The sequence below is a fragment of the Equus przewalskii genome, chromosome X (genome assembly GCF_037783145.1).
Source record: "Equus przewalskii isolate Varuska chromosome X, EquPr2, whole genome shotgun sequence".
NCBI classification, from domain to species: Eukaryota; Metazoa; Chordata; class Mammalia; order Perissodactyla; family Equidae; genus Equus; species Equus przewalskii.
The window spans coordinates 26,404,130-26,425,696 of NC_091863.1; the positions used below are offsets into that span (position 1 = coordinate 26,404,130).

General features: G+C 36.3%; 1 protein-coding gene across 8 annotated transcripts in view; it reads right to left on the reverse strand.

Moving 5' to 3' along the window:
* Positions 1 to 21,567, reverse strand: part of DMD (dystrophin) — a 2,264,041-nt gene that overhangs the window by 1,374,214 nt on the left and 868,260 nt on the right. For all 8 annotated transcript variants that reach the window (XM_070604303.1, XM_070604310.1, XM_070604305.1 and 5 more), the window contains one exon: positions 9,920 to 10,070. In XM_070604303.1, the coding sequence (XP_070460404.1) occupies positions 9,920 to 10,070 (151 nt within the window). The remainder of the gene's footprint in view (positions 1 to 9,919; positions 10,071 to 21,567) is intronic.

Below are 21,567 nucleotides of genomic sequence, written 5' to 3' on the forward strand. Positions count from 1 at the left end.
CCGTCCTCAACAGGCTCTCCTAAAAGGGCTTTTATTTTGATATCCACTTACTTAAATGTATTGCATAGTCGCTTTTACCTTTTTGTTAGAAATAAATGTTTATATTTCTTCCAACTCCTAAGCTACCAAAGGGGAGCCCTAAAGACCATTTCAATGAAGACATCTGAACAATTTTTAAAGCACCTAATGCTCCCCAATTGCAGAGAGAGGGCTCAATAAATATGAAAAATTGTTTTAAAAACAGTTGACAATTAATGTACCTCTATATCTTTTACAATATAAGGAGAAAGGACATAGTGTGGATGACAGATGGACAAAAAGATGTGCATGATTAAAGGAGTGAGATCTGAAGTCAGGTTTCCTAGGTTTGATTCCTGGATGTATTGCTAATGAGCTATGTGACCTTGAGAAAGTTTTGAACCACACCAAGCCTCAGCTTGCTAATTTTCAAAATTGGGATAATAAGAGTAACTATTTCTGTAGGTGGTTAGGAAGACTGCATAAGCTATAATTGGTTAGCATGTTGCCTGACACACAGTACGAACTCAATAAATATTAACAGCTAGTTAATCCTAAAAACTCACATTTAGGCATATTCACAACAAAGACTTTAAACCATACTACAGGAACCCAATAGTCACCTAATTCACCCTCAGCTAATTCATGCTGCCTACCAGCCTCTAATAGGCATCCTAAGTACAGAAAGGGAATATGATTTTGGAAATGAAGGAAAAGAAGAGCTGAAGTCACAGCAAAGTTTTAGAATCTGGAGAAATACATAATGAATTTTAAATTGTTAAATAAGACTTTAACTTCCAAATTATTTACATAAGATTAACAACAGTAGCTTTAAACTAACTGTTCTAGTGGTCTCATACATTGCTGAAAAATAAGCATGGTCAGAGGAGCTATTTCATGGACTGGGGAAGACAGACCCTAATCACTAAATACTAGCCCTCAATTCTCCTACCTTTCCTCTTCCCTCTATGATTCATGCATGCATGCATGCATGCATCCATCCATCCATCCATCCTGCACATAGTTAAGCCACCGAAATCAGAAATTAAAGTGAATGCCAAGAAAACCTAATAAATAATTACAAAATGCCTTTTGCCTAACAATAATTATTGAAAAAGAAGACAATAGGATTCTTGGGAGAGAGGGTTGGGCTGGAAGGTTTCAGGTGCAGTAGAGAGGAAGTTATATACATTGATTGGCTAACAGTATATAGATGAGGTATTCAATTCTACTGATTACCTTTCTGCTCAAACATTATTTGCCATTCTCACCATAAGCCTATTTTCTTCTATGTTCCCCTTCTAGTCCCTTTTGCTCTGACTTTAAAGTAAGAACTACAGGATTAATGGTCAAAAAACAAATCTTTAATCATTTTGATTCTGAGAATTTCATACACAGCCACCACCAGTGAGCTGTCCTTCCTCACTGCTTACTGTGAGTTTGAAGACTTCTATACACTCAGTCTCTCCGTCTCTTCCATCTAGATATTCCCAAACCCGGGAAACCAAGGGCAACATTTCCCCAATCTCTTTGCTACTCTCTGCATTTGCTCTAGACTCTAGGATCTCCCCTGGAGTCAAGCTTCAGTGGAATCTTAAAATGAAGGGAAAGAGCCTGGGTTCAAAAGCAGACAAGTCAAGATGAAAGTCAAGTCTACCAATTACTATTCAACTTACCCGGGCAACTCCTTAACCTTTGTGAACACATTTATTAAACTGCAAAATTCAGGGTTAAAATCCCTCCAGGATAGGTTTAGTACTGGAGGTAGATGAGACGACTCATTAAAATCAGCTAGCACAGTGTTTAGTAGAGTTGGTAGGTGGTAAGGAAATGCTTATTTTCTTCTATTTCTGACATCATCACCTTATCCTTCCATTCTTAGACAAAGATCCATGGAAACAGCCCTTCTGGGCATTAGTATTTATTCTCAATACCCCTGATAATCATACACGTATCTTTTAATTACTAAATATTCTCAGCGTGTTGAAACTATAGAACATCGTGTAAAAATCTCTGATTTAGTAGTTTTCTCATTCTCTCTAGATATGACCTAGATATTCAATTGTTAACAGAACATAAAATATTATCCAGTATAAATTATCTCTGAAGAATGTAGTTCCATCGAATAACAGAGTACTACCAGTTGTACCGCTAGAAATCATTCTGTTCCTAACAGAAATATTAAACATAAATGACAGTATACTGTAGTTAACAATTTCATATTCTTTAGAAAGAGACATAGTGCCATATTAAATCTTATTTGCAACATGCGATTGGATTTATGAACATGTATTTTGTTCTAAGATAGGTGAATATATTTTTCAAGAAAAATTATTTTTGTAAAGCTCATATTATCATATCTGTTATGACTTTCTTGTAAAGAATTTTCCCCTAAAATATGTTCTAATATGTTTCGTATTCTTAAATAATTCATTTATATTATCAATGTTGCATTACCTATTCAAGGGAACTGAAATTAATTGGTACCGGTTCAGGAAAATAGAGATACTTTACATGAGACTAACTCAATAAGTGAGAGAGAGAGTTCTTTGTTTTTCCTTTTTTTTTTATCCTCCTCAGAAGCCAGAAACTTCTAATGAAAAAGCATTACAGAAGCAATTAAGCATAAAAAATAAAGTTGGTGTCTCTAAGATGAGGGGGTCTTGGGTAGTTATATTTTAGTAAGTGCACTGATGTACTTTAAAACAAGACTGTGACATTTCAAGCAATGATACTGAATCATTACTCAGTAATTTCTAATAACTAATTAGTAATCTGTTAGCTGGATATACTTGATAAAATAAGAACATGGGTATGGATTTCATTATTATTACTGTTATTATTTTAATTAAATCAATGGCCTTATCTAGTATGCAAAGTTATACTTAGATTCTGCTGCTTGTTTATAATATGTTCATGGAAAATTAGGTGTCTCCTCAACCAGATTAAAAAAATTAAAACTGACTATCATGCATATACTACTATGTAGACTATGTAAGTGTGATGTTCTTTTTAACATTAACTTGCCACTTATTTGTGTCGAAAGAGTATTATTACCACAGAAATCAATTTCATTCAGGTATAAGTCATGTCTTTTACAATAATAACACCTAACATCATTTATACAATTCTGAGTATCAGGTATTATTCTAAATGCTTTTTATGCAATTATGTATTAAATATTTTTACCAATCCTATAACATAGGTATCATCATCATCATCATCATCATCCTGATTTCATACTTGGGGAAGGTGAGGCACGAAATAGTTAAGTACTTTTTGAAAAGTCATTCAGCTTGCAAGTGATAGAGCTCCGTTTTGAAACTAGGCATTCTGGCTCCAGAGTCTGTGATATACTGCCTCTCATATAAAAGATATTAATATTGCTCAAATAAGCATAAGAGATAGATACACTGTTTTGAATAACTCTACATCATAAGGCACAGAAATAGAAACTTAAAGTCTAAGTGGATACGTGTACTCAGTTGAGTTCCAGGTTTTACCCCCCGCCCAGTGACACTTTAATTCAATCTATTACATTTTAAAGACTCTTACCACAAAGCTGGATTAAGACACACACATAATAGTTACGTCCTACTACATGTTCTTATTGAGCATTCCAAATTAGTCATAATACTGTGTATTGATATGGCCATGGGTGCTTCTCCCACCTGAGAGAATGCATTTTTTTCTCCTATGGTTCCTATAACCTACCCCTTGAAGGTCAAGTAAAGTTTATATGGAACCCAAAGAAAGAGGCAGAGCAATATCTCTAGGCCTCTTCTCTCCTTTCTTACTAAGAATCTGGAAAGAAAGGTTAAATTGTAAGCCTAGCTTAAAAGGCCGACAAGACCTGACTGAGCCTAGGACTGAGGCCAAAAGGGCAAAAGGAGTCCTTACAATTTATACGAAGTTAAACCTAACTCAGAAGGCCAGAGTTCTATACACAATTTTAAAAACTAAGTCTTATGATTACAGACAGTACAGTTTGCCTGGCTGGTCCACTCTAAACATCTTCCTCATGAACTGACCACCCTGTGGTAAGGAGCCAGCTAAGGATGTGATTTCATCGAATGGCTTTCCTTTCCTGCATAACCAAGGGTTATAAGCTTGATTTCTATGAACGTATCTAAGAATGACCGCTGGTAGCATCTTCTGTGATATTTATAAAGATGCCGGGGTTACAAGCATTAAAATATTTGAACAGAGAATGAAAAAGGATAGAAAGAAAAAACAAAAGTGAGAGGTAGTGAGAGGGCACCAGAGATAATACTTCCATTTAAATGCCTTTATAGATGTATTCCTTCTTCATCTATATGAGTTGTTTTCTTGCCCCTACTCACAATTTTTTATTGTTTATTTCAATTGTCAGATTCATGTCTCTATCAGAAAGGTAGCAATGATGAACCCTCTGTGTGTGACAGAACTAGTCAGAATTATTTAAAGGGTCTACTCCAAAAGACATTTACTGAGCATCAGTTATATGCTAAGTACTCTGTTAGGCATTGGGGAAACAGCCTATCTGGTTCTCTGGTTGTAGTATAGTATTTTTTCCTGATTATATTGTTTACCTTTCCTATCATAGTTATCAAATATTCATTAAGTACTTATGGGGGCAAAAGATAGAAACTAAAATGTGATTTCATAAAAGTAACTAAGAACATGGACTTTTAATCTTGCAAAAGAAAGAAGAGAGCTTATTTACTAGTCACTAAAAGCACTACTTGATTCTGTAGCATTCTTAGGCCTTTCAGAATTGCTCATCCTTCTCCCAATTAACTGCATTTCTCTCTTCGCATTGCCTATTTTAAAAATCCAACTTTGGAGGCAGCCCTGTGGCCTAGTGGTTAAGTTCAGCATGCTGTGCTTTGGCAGCCTGGGTTTGGTCCCTGGGAGCAGACCTATGCCGCTCATTGGTGGCCATGCTGTGGTGCAGAACTACATACAAAATAGAGGAAGATTGGCACAGATGTTAGTTCAGGGTGAATCTTCCTCAGCAAAAAAATAAAAATAAAAATAAAATAAAATCCAACTTTGGCCTTCCAATTGCCCAGTCTCAGAACCTATTATTTTGAGCTCTGCACATTCCTTAAATCTAGTCCTGTTTGTACTGTTATTGATTTCCAAAATGTTTCTTACACCTGTTTGCAATTTTCATTGACACTGCCTTCAATCAGGTTCTATATACTTTCTGCAGTATCTTCCTAACATGTCTTCTGTCCTCCTGTTCATCTGTGCTCTAACTTATATGATATATCTTCCTAAAAATTAAGATAAATTTTCCAAAATTGCCACTCTTCAGTTTAATTTCTCATCAGTAACGGCTGCCTACTACCCATAGAATAACTCCAAATGCCTGAGTCTCGAGTTCAAGACTCTCCACGATCAAGTTGTAGTCCTCTAGTACTGAGCATAGTGTAACACATGACCTAGGCAAATGACATACCCTATATTCCCCCACCTCATTTCCTTTGCCCAAACAAATCACTGTTTTTAACCTCCTCAAGCCATCTGCCATATTCTGCCTTGTATAATGGTCACTTGTTTTCTGTGTCTTTATCGGATATACTAGAATGTGAGCTTCTTGAAGAAGATTCCATATATGGTACGGAACTGTGCTTTAATAAGTGTTTGTTCAGTGATATGGAATAGAATGCAATGGAATGCAATGAAATGTCAAATCTTTTAGCAGGATTACACCTAAACCTTCCCCATTACATGAACATTGAGATCATTTTAAAGGTCACCAGAAAAGGATATTTCACAATCATGGCAACCCAAATGTTTGAGATTAACTAAGCTTCAAGGAAAGAATAGGTGACTGAGCTTCTAGGAGGTCATTTAATTTGTATTAATCAGTACTTAACATAGAACATTCACTGAAGTCAAATTATAGTGCACATGTCACATTTATATCTGCAAATTCTAATAACTTGTATGGTAAGGACTTTGTTGACCGCATTACTAAGCCAATGTAGCTAATAACAAAAGACTAAATCTTTCAAAAGAATTGGAAACTTAGCTAGTAAACTAAGCTTTAAACTTCCTCTCCGTCTGACTGTGCTATGAGACAAAAGATTCCTCAGTCAAATATCTTCCTTTTGATTAAAATACCCTCAAAAATAGCAAACTTCTTTCCCATTAATGAATGTTCAAGCCCACAATGGACTTTTACTCCTCAATAATATTGTCACTCCTTCAAGGGAAATCTTTCATTCCTTATCAACATCACTAATAAAGTCTATCTCTTAAGACAGAAATAACCAACCAGGATTATTTCTGACACGTTCCTTGACAAGGGACACGAGAGGTCCAATTTGTCAACTCCTGAGAGAATCACTTTTGGGTGACTCAGATCTAAAGTAAACCTCTAAATTCTCTTCCCAAAGCAATAGCTATGAGGAATGAATTGTCTCTTCCAAATTTTGCAGCAAATTGAACTTTTTCGAGTTACCCAGAGTTAACAGTTTGGCTAGATTTAATAGTAACCACCAATATAGGATCTATCGTTTCACCTTGCCTAATTGGCAGATTCAGTAAAAATGACTTATCTCCATTATATTTCATAGTGGTTGAATTTCTAGCCTGCCTCATAATAAAATCGTGTTGAAATAAAGATAGCAAAGGATCCTGTCACAGAACATAGAGAAGCATATCTGTAATATTCACGGTGTACTTGTAAGATTTGCAAACATTTTTATTTTGCCCTCCAACTGAGAGAGAGAGAGAGAGAGAGTGAGGGAGAAAGAGCGAGCGAGTACCAGAGCCCTGTGACCTGAGCAGAATCTAAATAGATTACTAGCAACAAAATGTATCTTTTCTTCAATTTTGTCATCTGTAGTCATTTCTTAAGAAAAGGAAGAAGACAACTCAAGGATTCAACATCTATCCATGAAAAGCCAACAAGACTAAATGTTAGACTAGGTGAGAACTGTGGTGATGCAGCAGAGTGGGGTTGCTTTTTTGACTACTTCAAGGTCACTGATGTATTTTGTTCTTAGAGGAGAAATTTCCTTATTTTCATTCACTTTCAATTCTTCAGAAGCAAGGCTGCAAAGCGAATCAATGACTAAATAAGGCTTTAGTTTGAACTCAGTTACCTAAAGAAAAAAGCATTTATCTTCTTCTGTTTTATAAAGCATGGCAAGACGAACAAAAACAATTTACTCCTTTTAATGTGCACTTTTAAGAAAATATACGTTTCACATTTAAGTAAATTCAACTCTTTTATAAACTGTTTGATTTTGTTAAATCATTTTTTTCCTCCCCGTAATTACTTCAAGTAACAAAAGAGTATTATTAATTGTCAGGCTTTCTCTTAGCTATGTGTTTTTTCTCTTGTCTTAATTTTATAAAAAATAATATATCCTGAAGTGGGTTTAAACATTTAAAGGTAGAAGATGGCCTCACTCTCTGAGCCAGCAAACCAATTCTTTCTGTTTCTCCTTATGCATTATATGAATAAGTCCTGGATGTAAAAGATTACATAATCAACTTGCATATAATTCTGTTGCTTTCTTTTTGTTTCAAATTATTCTCCTCAAAGCAATTTCATGCTCATCAGAAATGGCATATTTTCAAGTAATGGACAATCTATTCAAATTTTATGACAATATTAGTCAAACATTTTCCATTCCATTCACTCTCTATCTTCCAGAGGAAAGTGAAAAACATTTCAGGTCATTGTCAGAATATGAAGACTCTGCCTGGCCTGTCTAACCTTAATAAAGGGTCTGTTCAGAGTTTCAAACTAAGACCTCTCCTCGTAGTTGCCCTAAGTAATTCACACTTATGGCTACCCTGCCATTCTTCTGCCACTTCTCCTTTGGAGCCCTTCTTCCTGGCTTCTTTCTTAGACTCCAGGCATCCCGCAGCTGCAGCCTTTCCTCTGATGTGCAATGCTACTGGCCTTAGTCTGGCCCTTTTCTGAAATGCCTCATGTTCCAAAACTAAGAGGAACATGAAAACCATGACTGGAAGGAACATTAGAAACCAACTGGCTCAACACTTTCATTTCCAAAGTGAAGATATGGAGAACATGAGAGATTCAGCACTTTCTGAAAGTCATACGTTTAGTTAGCGGTAAAGCTGGGATAGTACTCTGGCTTCCAGGGTGAGGAGGTTGTCTTCGTTAGCTTCCTCCCCAAAGAGACCCTGAGCCAAGAATTTGCAAATAATTTATTTGGGAAGTGATCTCAGGAGGCATTAGGAGAAGGTGGAAGTGTGAGACAGGTTGTCCCGTGAACATCTAGAGCCCAGTCTTGCTAGGAAACCTCTGAGAGACTGTGGGAATTGAGCGACACCTTGGAATTCTCCCACGATGGGGTGAGGATTCTGCGGTATTTATCCATCATCTCCCATCCCTCATTGGTTAATGGTAGCTCTGGCAATCCTACCTCCACTTCCCGCCCACCCTCAAACAGGCTGAGATTCTCCTGCAGCCAGCAAATGCCTTCAGAAAAAAAGAAGCCATTGGTGCATACAGAAACTGTCTGCAGGAAACTGCTAGTGTAGGCCAAGGGGAAGAGGGCAGGCACAGAGTCTACCAGAGGAGCTCATGATCCACAGAGGAAAGGCAGCACAGTTTGAGAACTAGCACTGGATCTATTTCTCTATCAGATGTTCAATTAAATTCTATGTGACAAGTTAACCTCTCTTAGTCACAATTTTCAAGTGAAAATTAGAATACAATTGATGCTTTATTTTTTTTCCTGATGGAGTAGTGGATGGTGAATACCATAGCTTTAGTTCTCCTTAAACTCCTTAATCATAAACTGCTGTGGCCAAAGGATGGCTTTGGAGTCAGTAACAGCAAGGGGCAGTCCCATTTGTCATTGAACGTGAAGTTCATTAAATAAGAAAAGAATTCTGGGACTTCGAAAGAAAGATATCTTTTATCTTTATGGAAGAACTGTGAAGTTAGCTCTGATAAAATGTTATAAAAGGAGAGAATGAAATTGAGTGAGATGCAGATTTAGGAAGTATGAGTTGAGGGAACAGATATTTCCTTACAAAGGCATAAATCCAAGAACCATGGATCCTGAGGAGAGTTGTCAGATAAAATCCAGGATGCCCAGTAAATCTGCATTTCAGGTAAACAATGAATAATTTGGGTAATACTTACACTATAAAACATTTACTGTTCATCTGGAACTCAAATATAACTAGGCTTCTTGCATTTTTATTTGCTAAATTGGGCAACCCTAATGCTGGGCCAATCATGATGGTTCACCTGTGTATGTATGTGTCCTGATGGACTGGACAAGATTCTGTTCCTACAATAAAACCCAGAGCCAGTTTTGTAACAGTTATTAGAATGAGGCACCCTCAAAATTCCAGGTCAGAAATATTCTTGTAGAAATCTTAATACAGAAATAACAAATGCTTTCTAGCAACCAGAGAGTATAACTGTAAAAGTATAAGTAAACTGAAGAAAGATGATAAGATGAAAATATTAAAATTAACAGACACTGTATTTTATAGGAAAGCAATGTTACAGATATTCATTTTTCATCAAGCTTGGCGTGCTCTAAAACATTATGAACTGAAGGTAAAAACATGTAAAAAAAGTCTTGTCTCATTACTTAAATTTGCATTACAGGTCATCCCTACAGAGACCCTCTTCCAGGAAACCAAAACTTTAATAAATTACAAACCCAGCATTGTTCTCTTCCAGGAATACGCTCAAATTCTTATCAAATACGAAAAGCCTGGTTATGTTGTATTTGAAAAAAATAAACATTTCAAAAAATATTAGGTAAAACCAATTTTAAAACTCTTCTTGATTGAAGCTTTAATTCTTTTCTATCTTTAAACCACGACGTGTGTATGTATGTGTGTATGTAATACATACACATAGTTTGTTTTCCAATAGAAAGCAAATACCATAAAACATACCAACCTTATGTTGTTGTATTTGGTGTTTTAGGGCCTCAAGATCAGGTCCAAGGGGCTCTTTCTCCATTTTCTTTGTTCTTTCTTCTGTTTTCGTTAGCCACTCATTTAACTCTTTCAGTTGCTTATTCTGGAGATCCATTAAAACTTTATGTAAACTGAAAATTTGAAAGATGTCTATTATTACCTCTATCAAAGCAACTTTACTTAATATTATTATTAAACTTATAACTGTTGACATTTACAATTTATGGCATGTTCGCATTGTTTGGCATCTGTTGGACATTAAGAATGAATGTGAGTAGAGTTCGTGATCAATCACCTCTGAAGTTATTCTTTCTCCAACTTATTAAAGTTCACACATCTCAATTTTTAGAAAGTTTCACATAGCTAACTAAACGTGAACATGCTAACTAAAGTGTGAGCTATCTCTGGTAGTTGAGCTACTAGTATATCTTGGCAATTGTTTGTTTACATTTCCATTATTTTAATCTGTGTGGTTATTAAAGTTGAACACAAATTCTTCGTCACTCTTCCCATCAAGAGATGGAGTCCTTTTCCCATCCTCACGAACATGGATTAGCGTTGTGATTTGTTTTGATCAAGAGAATACGGCAGAAGTGACACTATATGAGCTCCAAGTGCAGGCTGTAAGAGAACAGGCAGCATTTGTAGTCTCTCTCTTGGAACCCAGCTGCCATGATATAAGGAAGACCAGGCCAGACTACTGAATGATTAAAGACCATGTTGAGAGGGAGTCTGAGGATGAAATGCTATCTTAGAAGTTGAGCCTCTTGATGAGTGCAGCCCAATGAGTGACCCTAGCCATATCACAATCAGAGAACAACAATCTAGACGAGCCCTGCCCATACTCCTATCTACAGAATCATGATGTAATTATAAATTATGTTAAGCCACTAAGTTTTGGGATCATTTGTTATGCATAAATAGATAAGTGAAAGAGAGTTTTTTCAAAGATGTACACAATAGTGGGCTGGGTAATGGATTTAAAGTCCAAAGGTTTGGTTCACAGCCTGGCTATATGACCTAGAACCGAGTTATTAAACCTTCTCAATTAGAATTCCAGCATCAGGGACATAGGGTAATATCCTGCCTACCAATCCCACGACTTCATGGGGAGGATGAAAGTTAAAATTGAGGCTATTTCATCCACTAATTCAACAAAAATTTGAGACTCAAATGAGAAGTGTTAGTACCTATTTTAAGGGAATTATACTTTATGAAGTCATTTTAAAGCATTTTTGGAAACCAAAGTATACTGAACACACCTTATAATGCTGATCAGGAGTACATAATTTGAATTAGGAATTTACTATTCTGATTTATAAAATCTTTACTAGAAATTTCCATTAAATCAGCACATTTAAAAACACAAAACACAGACATAACTGAGAGTGTTTAAAATAATGTAGATTACAACATTTTTTGACCTTTAACCTTTCAGAGACACATGTCCCCTGAGGCACAATGCAATCAGAAATCTGTGAGAATGAGCTTTCATTTGTGAAACAGAAAAAGTAAACATCTTCTTCCTATGGGAAACAACATAGATGAAGCGTCCATTTAAGTGGAAGCAAAAACTCAAAGTTGCTAGTTTAAGCCTCTTAAAAATGAATACCATCCCAGCATTGCAAGGAATATAAATCTTTCACTTTATTGGTTCAGTCTATCCCTTGAGAACTGACCTGATAATAAGATTTCATGAGAATTGGCTGCAGTATCATTCCTTGTGCTTGTTATTTTTCCTGCCCAGTTTGTCATTGAATTAAGCTAAAAATCTCACATTGAAAAACTGAAGGGAAAAAAATCCTACATTATTACTTGAAGAAATGTTTCAAGTCTAACATTTGTTAGAGTTAATAACGGATTTCATTTAAAAATATTATTTACTTTTTTTTTTACTTTTGGACGGACATTTCATTCAACAAATATTCACTGAGTTCCATATCTATGCTGGAAACGCCTATGTGTTAGGAATAAACAAAAGGAAATACCTATCCTCATATTCAAGTAGCTTAGAGGCTTTTAAAGAAATAGATACATCAACAATTACAATATTACAAGGAAATCACTATGATTAGATTTATATATATTATAGAGGGTACATAGAAAGAGGCTCCAAGTTGACTTGGGGTCATCAGGAATGGTGTCATTACAGAACACATAGCCTGAGAGTTGAGTAGTGAAAAACTGAGTCATACACTTATTAAGTGTACAATTATTGAATACTTAGATATCAGGGATGGAGAGGTGAGAAAGATCTACACAGACCCTTATTGTCATAGAGCTTACATTCTGAGGATGGGGGCCATAGATCATACATAGCTCATTTGGCCATTAGTTAATTATAATCGTGATCATCCTATGAAATGAGAGTAACTGAATTGAGTCTGTGAGGTAAGGACAGGCTTTTTGTTTTTTAAAGATTGGCACCTGAGCTGACATCTGTTGCCAATCTTTTTGTGTTTTCTTCTTCTTCTCCTTCTTCTCCCCAAAGCCCCCCAGCACGTAGTTGCATATTCTAGTTGCGAGTGCATCTGGTTGTGCTATATGGGACGCTGCCTCAGCATGGCTTGATGAGCAGTGCCATGTCTGCATGCAGGATCTGGACCTGAGAAACCCTGGGCAGCCGAAGTGGAGCACGAGAACTTAACCATTAGGCCATGGGGCTGGCCCCAGGAAAGGCTTTTTTGAAGTACTGATATTTGAAGAACTCTAAAGTGTGAAGAGGAACGTGGTAAACACTTTCTAGACAGAAGGAACCACCTGTGCAAAGGCCCTGAGGCATCATAGAGGACTAGGAAGGCCAGTACAGCTTGATTGTATAAGGTGTGGGATCACTGTGCAGTGTCATATCCTACACTGTTCTCTGGGTCCTGGGAGATTTCTTGAGCTCTGCCTGAAAATCTAACGTCTGAACCTCGAGTAATCTTTTATGTTTAGTAATGGTTTCATTTTATAAGCCTGGACTCAGGGACTAACCAATAAAAACAGATGTACTTGTAAGTGCTTTTGTCAGGTATTGCATCTTTCATAGGTGGAATGTAGGAATGTCTAGTTGGAGGTTCTTGGAGGAGGGGCCAGCATGGCTGGGTGGCAGGTAGTGTATGGGGCCACTCAGTGTGCAACATTTGTGGTTCAATATTTTAATGACTGGTACAGTCACATTAACGTTCTCCAGCCAAATAGATTCCTGCTTTTCCTCCCTATACCAGTGGTTCTCAAAGTGTGGTCCCTGCACCAATAGAATCATCCCATCGCCTAGGAACTTGTTAAAGATGCAAATGCTTGGGCCCTGCCTCAGATTTACTGAATCAGAAACTCTGATGGTGGGACCTAGGAATCTGTTTTAAGTGATTCTGACGTACAGTCAAGTTTGAGAAACACTATCCTAGATCATTTAATCTACATCCACAACTCACCCAAACTCTGTTGAGATCCATATATTAATTAATACTAACATTAATAGAAGGGCAAGTGCTAATGCTCAGGAAGTTATTCAGTTATTTCAACATTAGACTATATTTTCATCCTGACTTCACCTCCACTTAGAGAGAAATGTGAGCATCATCTCCCTAAGAATGAGTTCTGACCTGAGGCTCCAGAAGTCAGGGATTTCACATGTCTGAAGCCTGAGATTAACCTCAGAGTAAGACTGAAAACAGAAAGATGCAAGCGTGGAAGTGTGGTGGCGGGGTGACACAATCAGCATGAAAACAGGTAGCATTCGTCCTTTTGTGGAAAGGGTTCTGAGAAGATGCTTTAAGTATATAAATATTTATTTTCCTTACCATAGACCTTGACTAGATATTGGCAAATAGTAGCCCATATGCCTGATTTAATCTTTTATTAATTGAAAATAAATTGAAGTTGTTGCTGATAGTTACAAATCATGAGATACCACTTGCAATCTCCAGACCTGGCCACTCTAGAGACTATCTAAGAGGGTTTAGCAACTCGAAACCTGCCTTCCTACATGGTAACATCTGCAAAGCTGAATATCCTTTGTACTTCACAGACCAAGCATGAGCTCTCCAGTTTGCCATAGTGCCCACCACTGCCTGTCCTCTTTTATACCCAACTCACTTCACTCACCTATGTTATCTTTCTGGCTCCTATAATAGGCATTTGGATTCACTGCCTTATGATCTTGGTCACGGCTTCTCACACTTAAATATTCATATAGACCACCTCAGGATTCTGATTTAAATTCAGGGCGGCAGGTCTGAGAATTTTCATTTCTAACAAGATTTCAGGGGATTCCAGTGTTGCTGGGCCATGGCTGATACTTCGAATCACAAGAATCCAGGTGGGGATATTGTATATTTGAAAATCCCTGCTAGTTTTTTTAATGGGTGTGTGTGTGTGTGTGATTTATCAGTATCCCACTGCTCAAACTCAGAAGATTAAGGAGACATAGATTAATCTGGTGCTGGCAGGAAAACAGAAATGGGCATCATACTCAGGATGCCCAAACACACTCCCCTTTAGCATTCTTCTAGAGCTCATGAGGTGATAGGACTACTGAAATTGCTCTCCTTCATTGATCCTCCATGATATTTCACAATGAATATTAATTAGGGAATGTGTTCCTTCAAGTATTGTGTCTAGTGCACAATTTATTTAAAGTGAAACAAATCCAAAAGGAGCAGATAGGATTTTCTTAAGGATGAAAATTCTAGAGGAAATGAACTTGAGGTTATGACAAGTTGAGAAAAAAGATGATGTCCACATGGAAAACCTCTGTGAAGAGCTTCAGTTCACATGGTTTTCCTTTGGACCATAGGAACGATTACTTTTTTAATTACTTTTTTTTTTCTTTTTTGCTGAGGAAGATTAGCCCTGAGCTAACATCTGTGCCAATCTTCCTCCACTTTATATATGGGTCACTGCCAAAGCATGGCTGATGATTGGTGTAGGTCCCTGCACAGGATCTGAACCTGTGAACCAGGGGCACTGAAGTGGAGTGTGCTGAACTTAACTACTATGCCATGTGGGCCAGCCCCTGATTATTCTTAATATAACGTTTGAAAATGTTTTTGCTTTTCCATTGTTGTTACTTAGACACTCTAATTATTCAGTAATGTCTGGTCAATCCTTACTGCTTTCTGCGTTGTTGTTATATGAACTAAATTAATGGCAGTAAAAAGTGCTATGCTTCCTTTATTCACTCAGGCCTGTGAAGAGATAGCACCAATATATGTAGGTGAATTACAGGCCAGCGTTCTCTGGGTGAGCAGCAAGGAAGCGCGTAGTGACCCACGGCGATGCTGGGGCAGAGGCAGAAGCAACCATGAGGAGGCGCTGCTATTTGAAGGTCAGTTAAGGAGCCTTCACAACGCAAATGCTCTCTTTTGCAAATGTGGTAGAAGAAGGGGTATCTTCAGGGATGGGGGAAGTCAACTAACCCTTGGGCTAAAATGTTATTTAAAACTAAATTTTAAATATATTGCCTAACATTTATTCAACACTTTTCATGTGATAACCTTGTTCTTAAGCATTAAATGAACCACTTCAGTGGATCCTAAAGGATGATATGTAATCCATTCATGGTTTGCAGAATGATTTTCGTCACACAAGGAAAAAAAATGGAAGTTATTTTAATGTCTTAGCAACTAAAGAGAGTATATATATGATTTTAATGTATATATGGAATTATATAGCTTAGGATGAAGCCAAGTAAAAACTCATTTTAAGAAAAAGTATTAAATATGTAATGATAAATAAGAGTATAGGTATGGAAGAAATTGTGAAGGAGGAGCATGACTGACTTGTGTTTGAGACATATTGAATAACTACAATTGGTCTTCATTATCACCTACTGAGGTTAATACTATTGTTATTTTATTTCTGAGAATGCTGGGACTTAGAAAGGTTAAAGAACTTGCCCAAGGTTTCTCTGTGACATGCTAAGTCAGTATACAAATGGTAAGCTATCTGTAACTCAAGTCTGTGCTTTAAGCTCTAATTATTTTCCTTCTTTATGGATAAAATGCTGTATTGGGGTGAGTCATATAAAGTTGCTGATATGTGAGTTTTTATTCTATGAAAACGACAATTTCATATTGTTCAACATAAAACATTATTAAAATAAGAGAAATTTTCCAACTAACATTCTAAAGATGAAAATAAATTAGGGAAATTTCATAGAATAAATCCATAAAATAAAAATTTACCACCTACAGGCAAGAAAAGAGTTTGCATTTTTCTTGGTTTTATTTTATGGTTTTCAAATGGTCATTTAGAAAGGGACGTAAAAGCAAAAGAAGAATGACGCTTAAATATATGACTAGCAATAGAGAGAGGAGGTAGTGGAATTGGAATAAAACTGTGCCAGACAGGAGATGGTCCTGACAAAATCTAGAGAAAGAAGCATGAGAGGATATGACATTAGGACCTGCTGGAGCCATCTTCCAATTTCAAGATCAGCTGAGGACAGAAGGAGGCTAGAAAAGCCGATAAACTGAAAGAACCTGGGATGGTGGTGGCACAATGAAGGCACAGACTTAATGGTCGCCAGAGTCACCCCATCTGTGAATATATTGTAATCTAAGATAATGGAGATCCTTATGGTTTTAGCCAGTGCTGCCCAAACTTTAATATGCAGATGAATCACCTGGGGAGTATGTCCGACTGTGGATTCTAAGTCAGTAGGACTGGGGAGGGGCCTGACATTCTTCATTTCTAACAAGTGCCCAGAGGATGTCAATGCTGTTGGTCCACGGATCACACTTTAAGGAGTAATGGTATAAGCAACTTTGAGTTGAATTATTTGTTAGTTGCAGTAAAAAGCATCCTAAGGAATACTATTTTTCAAATAATTTTACCAGAGATCTGTCTCTCACCTCATACCCCACTGTGAAAACATATGCCTACAAACATGAAGGAAATCAATGTGAAAGTAGGATTTGCTTTATAGAAATTCTTCGAATGTGGGAAGGTATTTATTCTCCAAATAGTACTTTCCAATAGGACTTTCTTCAATGAGGTAAATGTTGTATCTGCACCATCCAATATGACAGCCACTAGCCATGTGTGCCTACTGAGCACTTGGAATATGGCTAGTGTGACTGAGAAACCAAACTCTTACCTATATTTAATTATAATAATTTAAATTTACAATTAAATAGCTACACATGGCTGGTGGCTGCCATATTGGACAGCACAGCTCTAAACCAACAGATAATTAGATTGACAATAGCAACAAATCCTATTTAAGTCCTTATCCACACCATTTCATTATACCATACAATATTTGTAAGGAATGATATCCTCAGTTAAGAGGTCTAGCAATAAATATGAATAGCATTCTTCAAAATTATAAATGCCCAAATCATACATGTTTTCATTAATTTCAGCCTATATTTGATAGTCTTAATACTGTTTCTTGGACTTTATGGCAATATATTATAAACAATGTATAAAAATATATTACAAAACATAATTATATGCTAAGCACTACAGTAATAAAGATATGAAGTATAGACTTTATAAATCCTGGTGGACTACAATTAAAAATTACCAAGAGGGGTAAGCTCTTTAGGAAGACAGGTTCTCAGACCCAGTTTCCTAGACTTTATAATTACTTGCCTATATGTAATTCTCAAATAAGAAATACAACTAGTGAAAGGAGGTAAAATATTATTATGAATTTCTAGATTACAAAAGAATCACCAGTGATGTTCAATTAACAAGTTATACATGCAAAACACAATCCCATGATTTAAGTTGGCAATAAAACCTATATATTTAAGGGAGTGCTACCAGCATGAATCAGAGAAACTGAATTTTTAATGCATTTCTTATTTTCAAATGCATGCCATTTTGTAACTAAAATCACACTGATGAAAACTAGAATTAATTTACTTATTCAAACTGTTGGCACGAAATCTTAGCAAAATGGTTTTAATGAATAGATTATATAATTTTGATTTTAGCTCAGGAAGGGTTTACATGCAGCTAGCTGCTCCCAGAATGCTGACTTATGCTTAAATATGTTGTTATTTTAATCCCCTTGTATAGGTTTCTGTTTCATTCAGTCTATTAACAAACTGATTAATGAAGGTAATGTTTAAGAACAGATTTTATTGAAATTATTACAAAAAGGTAAATTAGTGAAATTTGTCTCCAGCAAGGTGACTCTAATGAACATCTAGGGTTGAAAATGACTGTGCTAGTTTTCAGGACTCAGGCATAAGTTTTACTTCAGCCCCTGGATGCTCACAAGTGGCAAACATTTGGGTAGCTGAGCCCAGGCAGCATGGCCACATCAGGATTGACATGAACCAGATGATGGAGAGAGCATGGAGGCAGGTTTATGAAGCATAGAAATGTCTTTGCCCAATTATTTATAAATGAATAATACTATATAAGTAGTAAATTATCTATTAAATAGTAATTTTGACGTTATACAATTTGGGACTTTTAAATATAATTTTATTTATGAATAACAAATTAGCTCTATCATGTGTCAGACAATAGACATTTATGTCAGTGGTTATCAGGATGGAAAAATAGAAGAACAAAGAAGGTCATTTAGCGGAACTTTATAGAGATTGTCATTAATAGATAATTTTACTTTTTCTTCTCACCAAAATGAAAAGTACAGTTGTTACTATTGAGACAATTGTTCTTAGCATGAGGTTTATACTAACGAATGAAACCAGAATACACTTTGAGACCTAGTTTCCCTCAAACATACAGTGACAAGATAAAATGAAGGACCAGATATTTTAAATATTTATGGCTTTCACTAAATGTAGGAATCCGAAAACATGATCTATCGTAGGCCAAAAAAAGCAAATATTGCTTTAAAATAGAAAAGCAACATTGATTTCTTTTAAAAGAAAAGTTTCAGTAAGGCATGTACAAACATATGTAAAGGCTTTTTGTTGTACAGCAGTAATGAAGGGGCCATATGAAGCACATTAGTATTTTTCAACTCTCTAGGTTTGTAACATTTATCAAAGCTCAAGGAATGCCCTGTGAAATGCAAGGTTTAAAACTGAGAATCCAATAAAAACAATGACCCCAAATGTGTAAGACTTTCACTATCACTTTCACCTCCACCCTACCACATTTACACTCACTACTTCTACCATCAGTGTCTGCCAGTTCCCGTTCGAAATTTCTGAATGTGAACCCTCAGCATCTGTGCAGATGGTTAATCCCTCCTACCCTCCTGCACCTCCTTACCTCAGTAAGAACATCCTCTTTCCTCCAAGTCCTAATCACATCTTAATAGACCTGTCTGCAAAGCCTGACACCAGACAGTGGTCTTCTGTCTATAAGTCCTAGTCACTAGTATAATAGCTTCCACTGGAGAATGAAGTGAGGCAAGGGTCTAACAGAATCATATAATGAGGTTTTTTTTCCCCTAAAACTAATGTGTCTATCCTCCTTTTTAAAGCACTCCATGCCCACCAATTGGTACACTGGCATCTTGGGCCAGGGAAGAAACCAAGGAGAACAGGTTATGTACATTTTTCAAAAGTTCCCACTAATTCTGATAGTTACCATTATATTATACCCTGGAGGCCACAGTTTGTAGTCTACAGCCTCACAATAAATATTTTAGAAAAAGTTCATCTGCAAAGTTCCCCATCCAACAACTAGAAATGAAAGAAAATTTTCAACCCTCCCTCAAAATTAAACATGTATTCATATTTATTTGCCCATTGACTGGAATGTGAGAAATACTATTGTATTTATAAAGGATTCTGTGAAGCAAAAAGGTGCCATTGTTTTCAAAATCCTGATCTACTTTATTCCTCTATCCATACAGCTCAACAATAGTTTAATTATTGATATTCTTCAACTATCCAGAGCAAGATTAAAGTTCAAAATGCAAACAAATTCATTTGCATTTTGAAAGCATAAATGTAATAAAGAAGCTATATGGCTGGGTGCAAAAGATTCTTGTGGTAAGTACATTATGGCAAGCCTCAATTCAGTCTTCCTGATTAAATACTTACAAAGTAGATGAAGAAACTCGTAGATGTCATCACAAACCAAGGACGACTACTAAATACAATGATTGGAAGACTGTTTAAATTATCTCTAGTAAGAATGGGGAGTGTTGACACTCTGAGATGATATTCATTTACATGGCAATAGAAGCCTACTCTCAACTTCAAAAATTATATCACTACATAACATCTGGCACAGTGCCTGGCACATACTAGACACACAATAAATATTTCTTGAATGAACAAGTGGTATCAATTAGCAATCAAATATTAAAAGACAGTACAAAAATATAAATACTTTCCCAATTAAAAATATCAGAATTAAAATTATAAAAATGTTAACTTCAGGGCCACCGGGTGACATAGTGCTTAGCTTCACACGCTCTGCTTCAGTGGCCCAGGGTTCGCAGGTTCAGATCCCGGGCGTGGACCTAGTACTGCTCATCAAACTATGCTGTGGTAGCATCCCACATAACACAGAGGAAGATTGTCAAAGATGTTAGCTCAGGGCCAATCTACCTCACAAAAAAGAAAAAAGTCAACTTCCATTAAATCTGCTCCTGTGAGACAGGCTATTAATTTAATTTGAATCATTTTTTAGTCATAAATGAGAGTGTCATCATTTTACCTTTTGTCAACTCTGGGCACATTGTTTCTCAAACACAGCTAGCACAAGCTTGCCTCAGGATCTTTATTTGCTTCCCTTTGCCCCAGCTGTCTGCATGGCTTGTTCCCTCCCTTCATTTAGGGCTATCCTGAAATATTACCTCATCAGAGAGGCTTTCTCTAACTGACCACGTATTATAATAACACACACACAGTTTCACTCTCTAAATCTATTCCTTGCCTTTTTTCCCTTTTTATCAATTAACATCATCTGATATGATCTACCTATTTCTCAATTGTCTGTCTTCCCCTACTAAGAATGCAAGCTCAATTAGAGAGAGAGTTAGTCGGCTTTGTTCGCTGATATTTCCCTGGTATCTAAAACAGTGCTGGGAACATAGCAGATAAGAATTGTTAGTTAGATGGATGAATGGATGATTAAAGTCAATTTTCTAATTGTCGTTATTTATCTTTGTGAAAAAGCATTGCTCCAAAAAATGCTACTCTCATTTCTATGAATTCCAGAGATTTGGCTTTCCTGTTTACAATTTAAACTATACGAGTCACGTACTTTATATTATTGGAACAAGGAGTGCTCACATTTTAACTGCACATTATTTACAGAAAAAAATGACCATGTCCATATCCATTAGAACCTAACCAAATTACTGTATGTTAATAATTCTTACTTATTAGTCCAATAATTAATTGTCAATACTTTCATATTGTCTCTATTATATATTCTTGCATGAGGATCTTGCTACTTCATTAATCACCCATGGAAGATGATATCAACATTTGAGGATTGGATGAGACATTACAAGCACCATTTTTGGAGCTTCTGAGAAAGTTAAAATGGTTGCCCCACCTCACTTGATAGAAAAATAGAAACAGAAGATATTGAAACTAGTGGTCTACAAAGAAGGAGTATGAATTTATACTATTTTATAATTGTGGCAACTAGCTTTTCAAATTTTAATGTGCTTAGGAATCAGCTTGGATCTTGTTAAATTGCAGATTCTGATTCTGTGGATCAGGGTGAGGCCTGAGAGTCTGCATT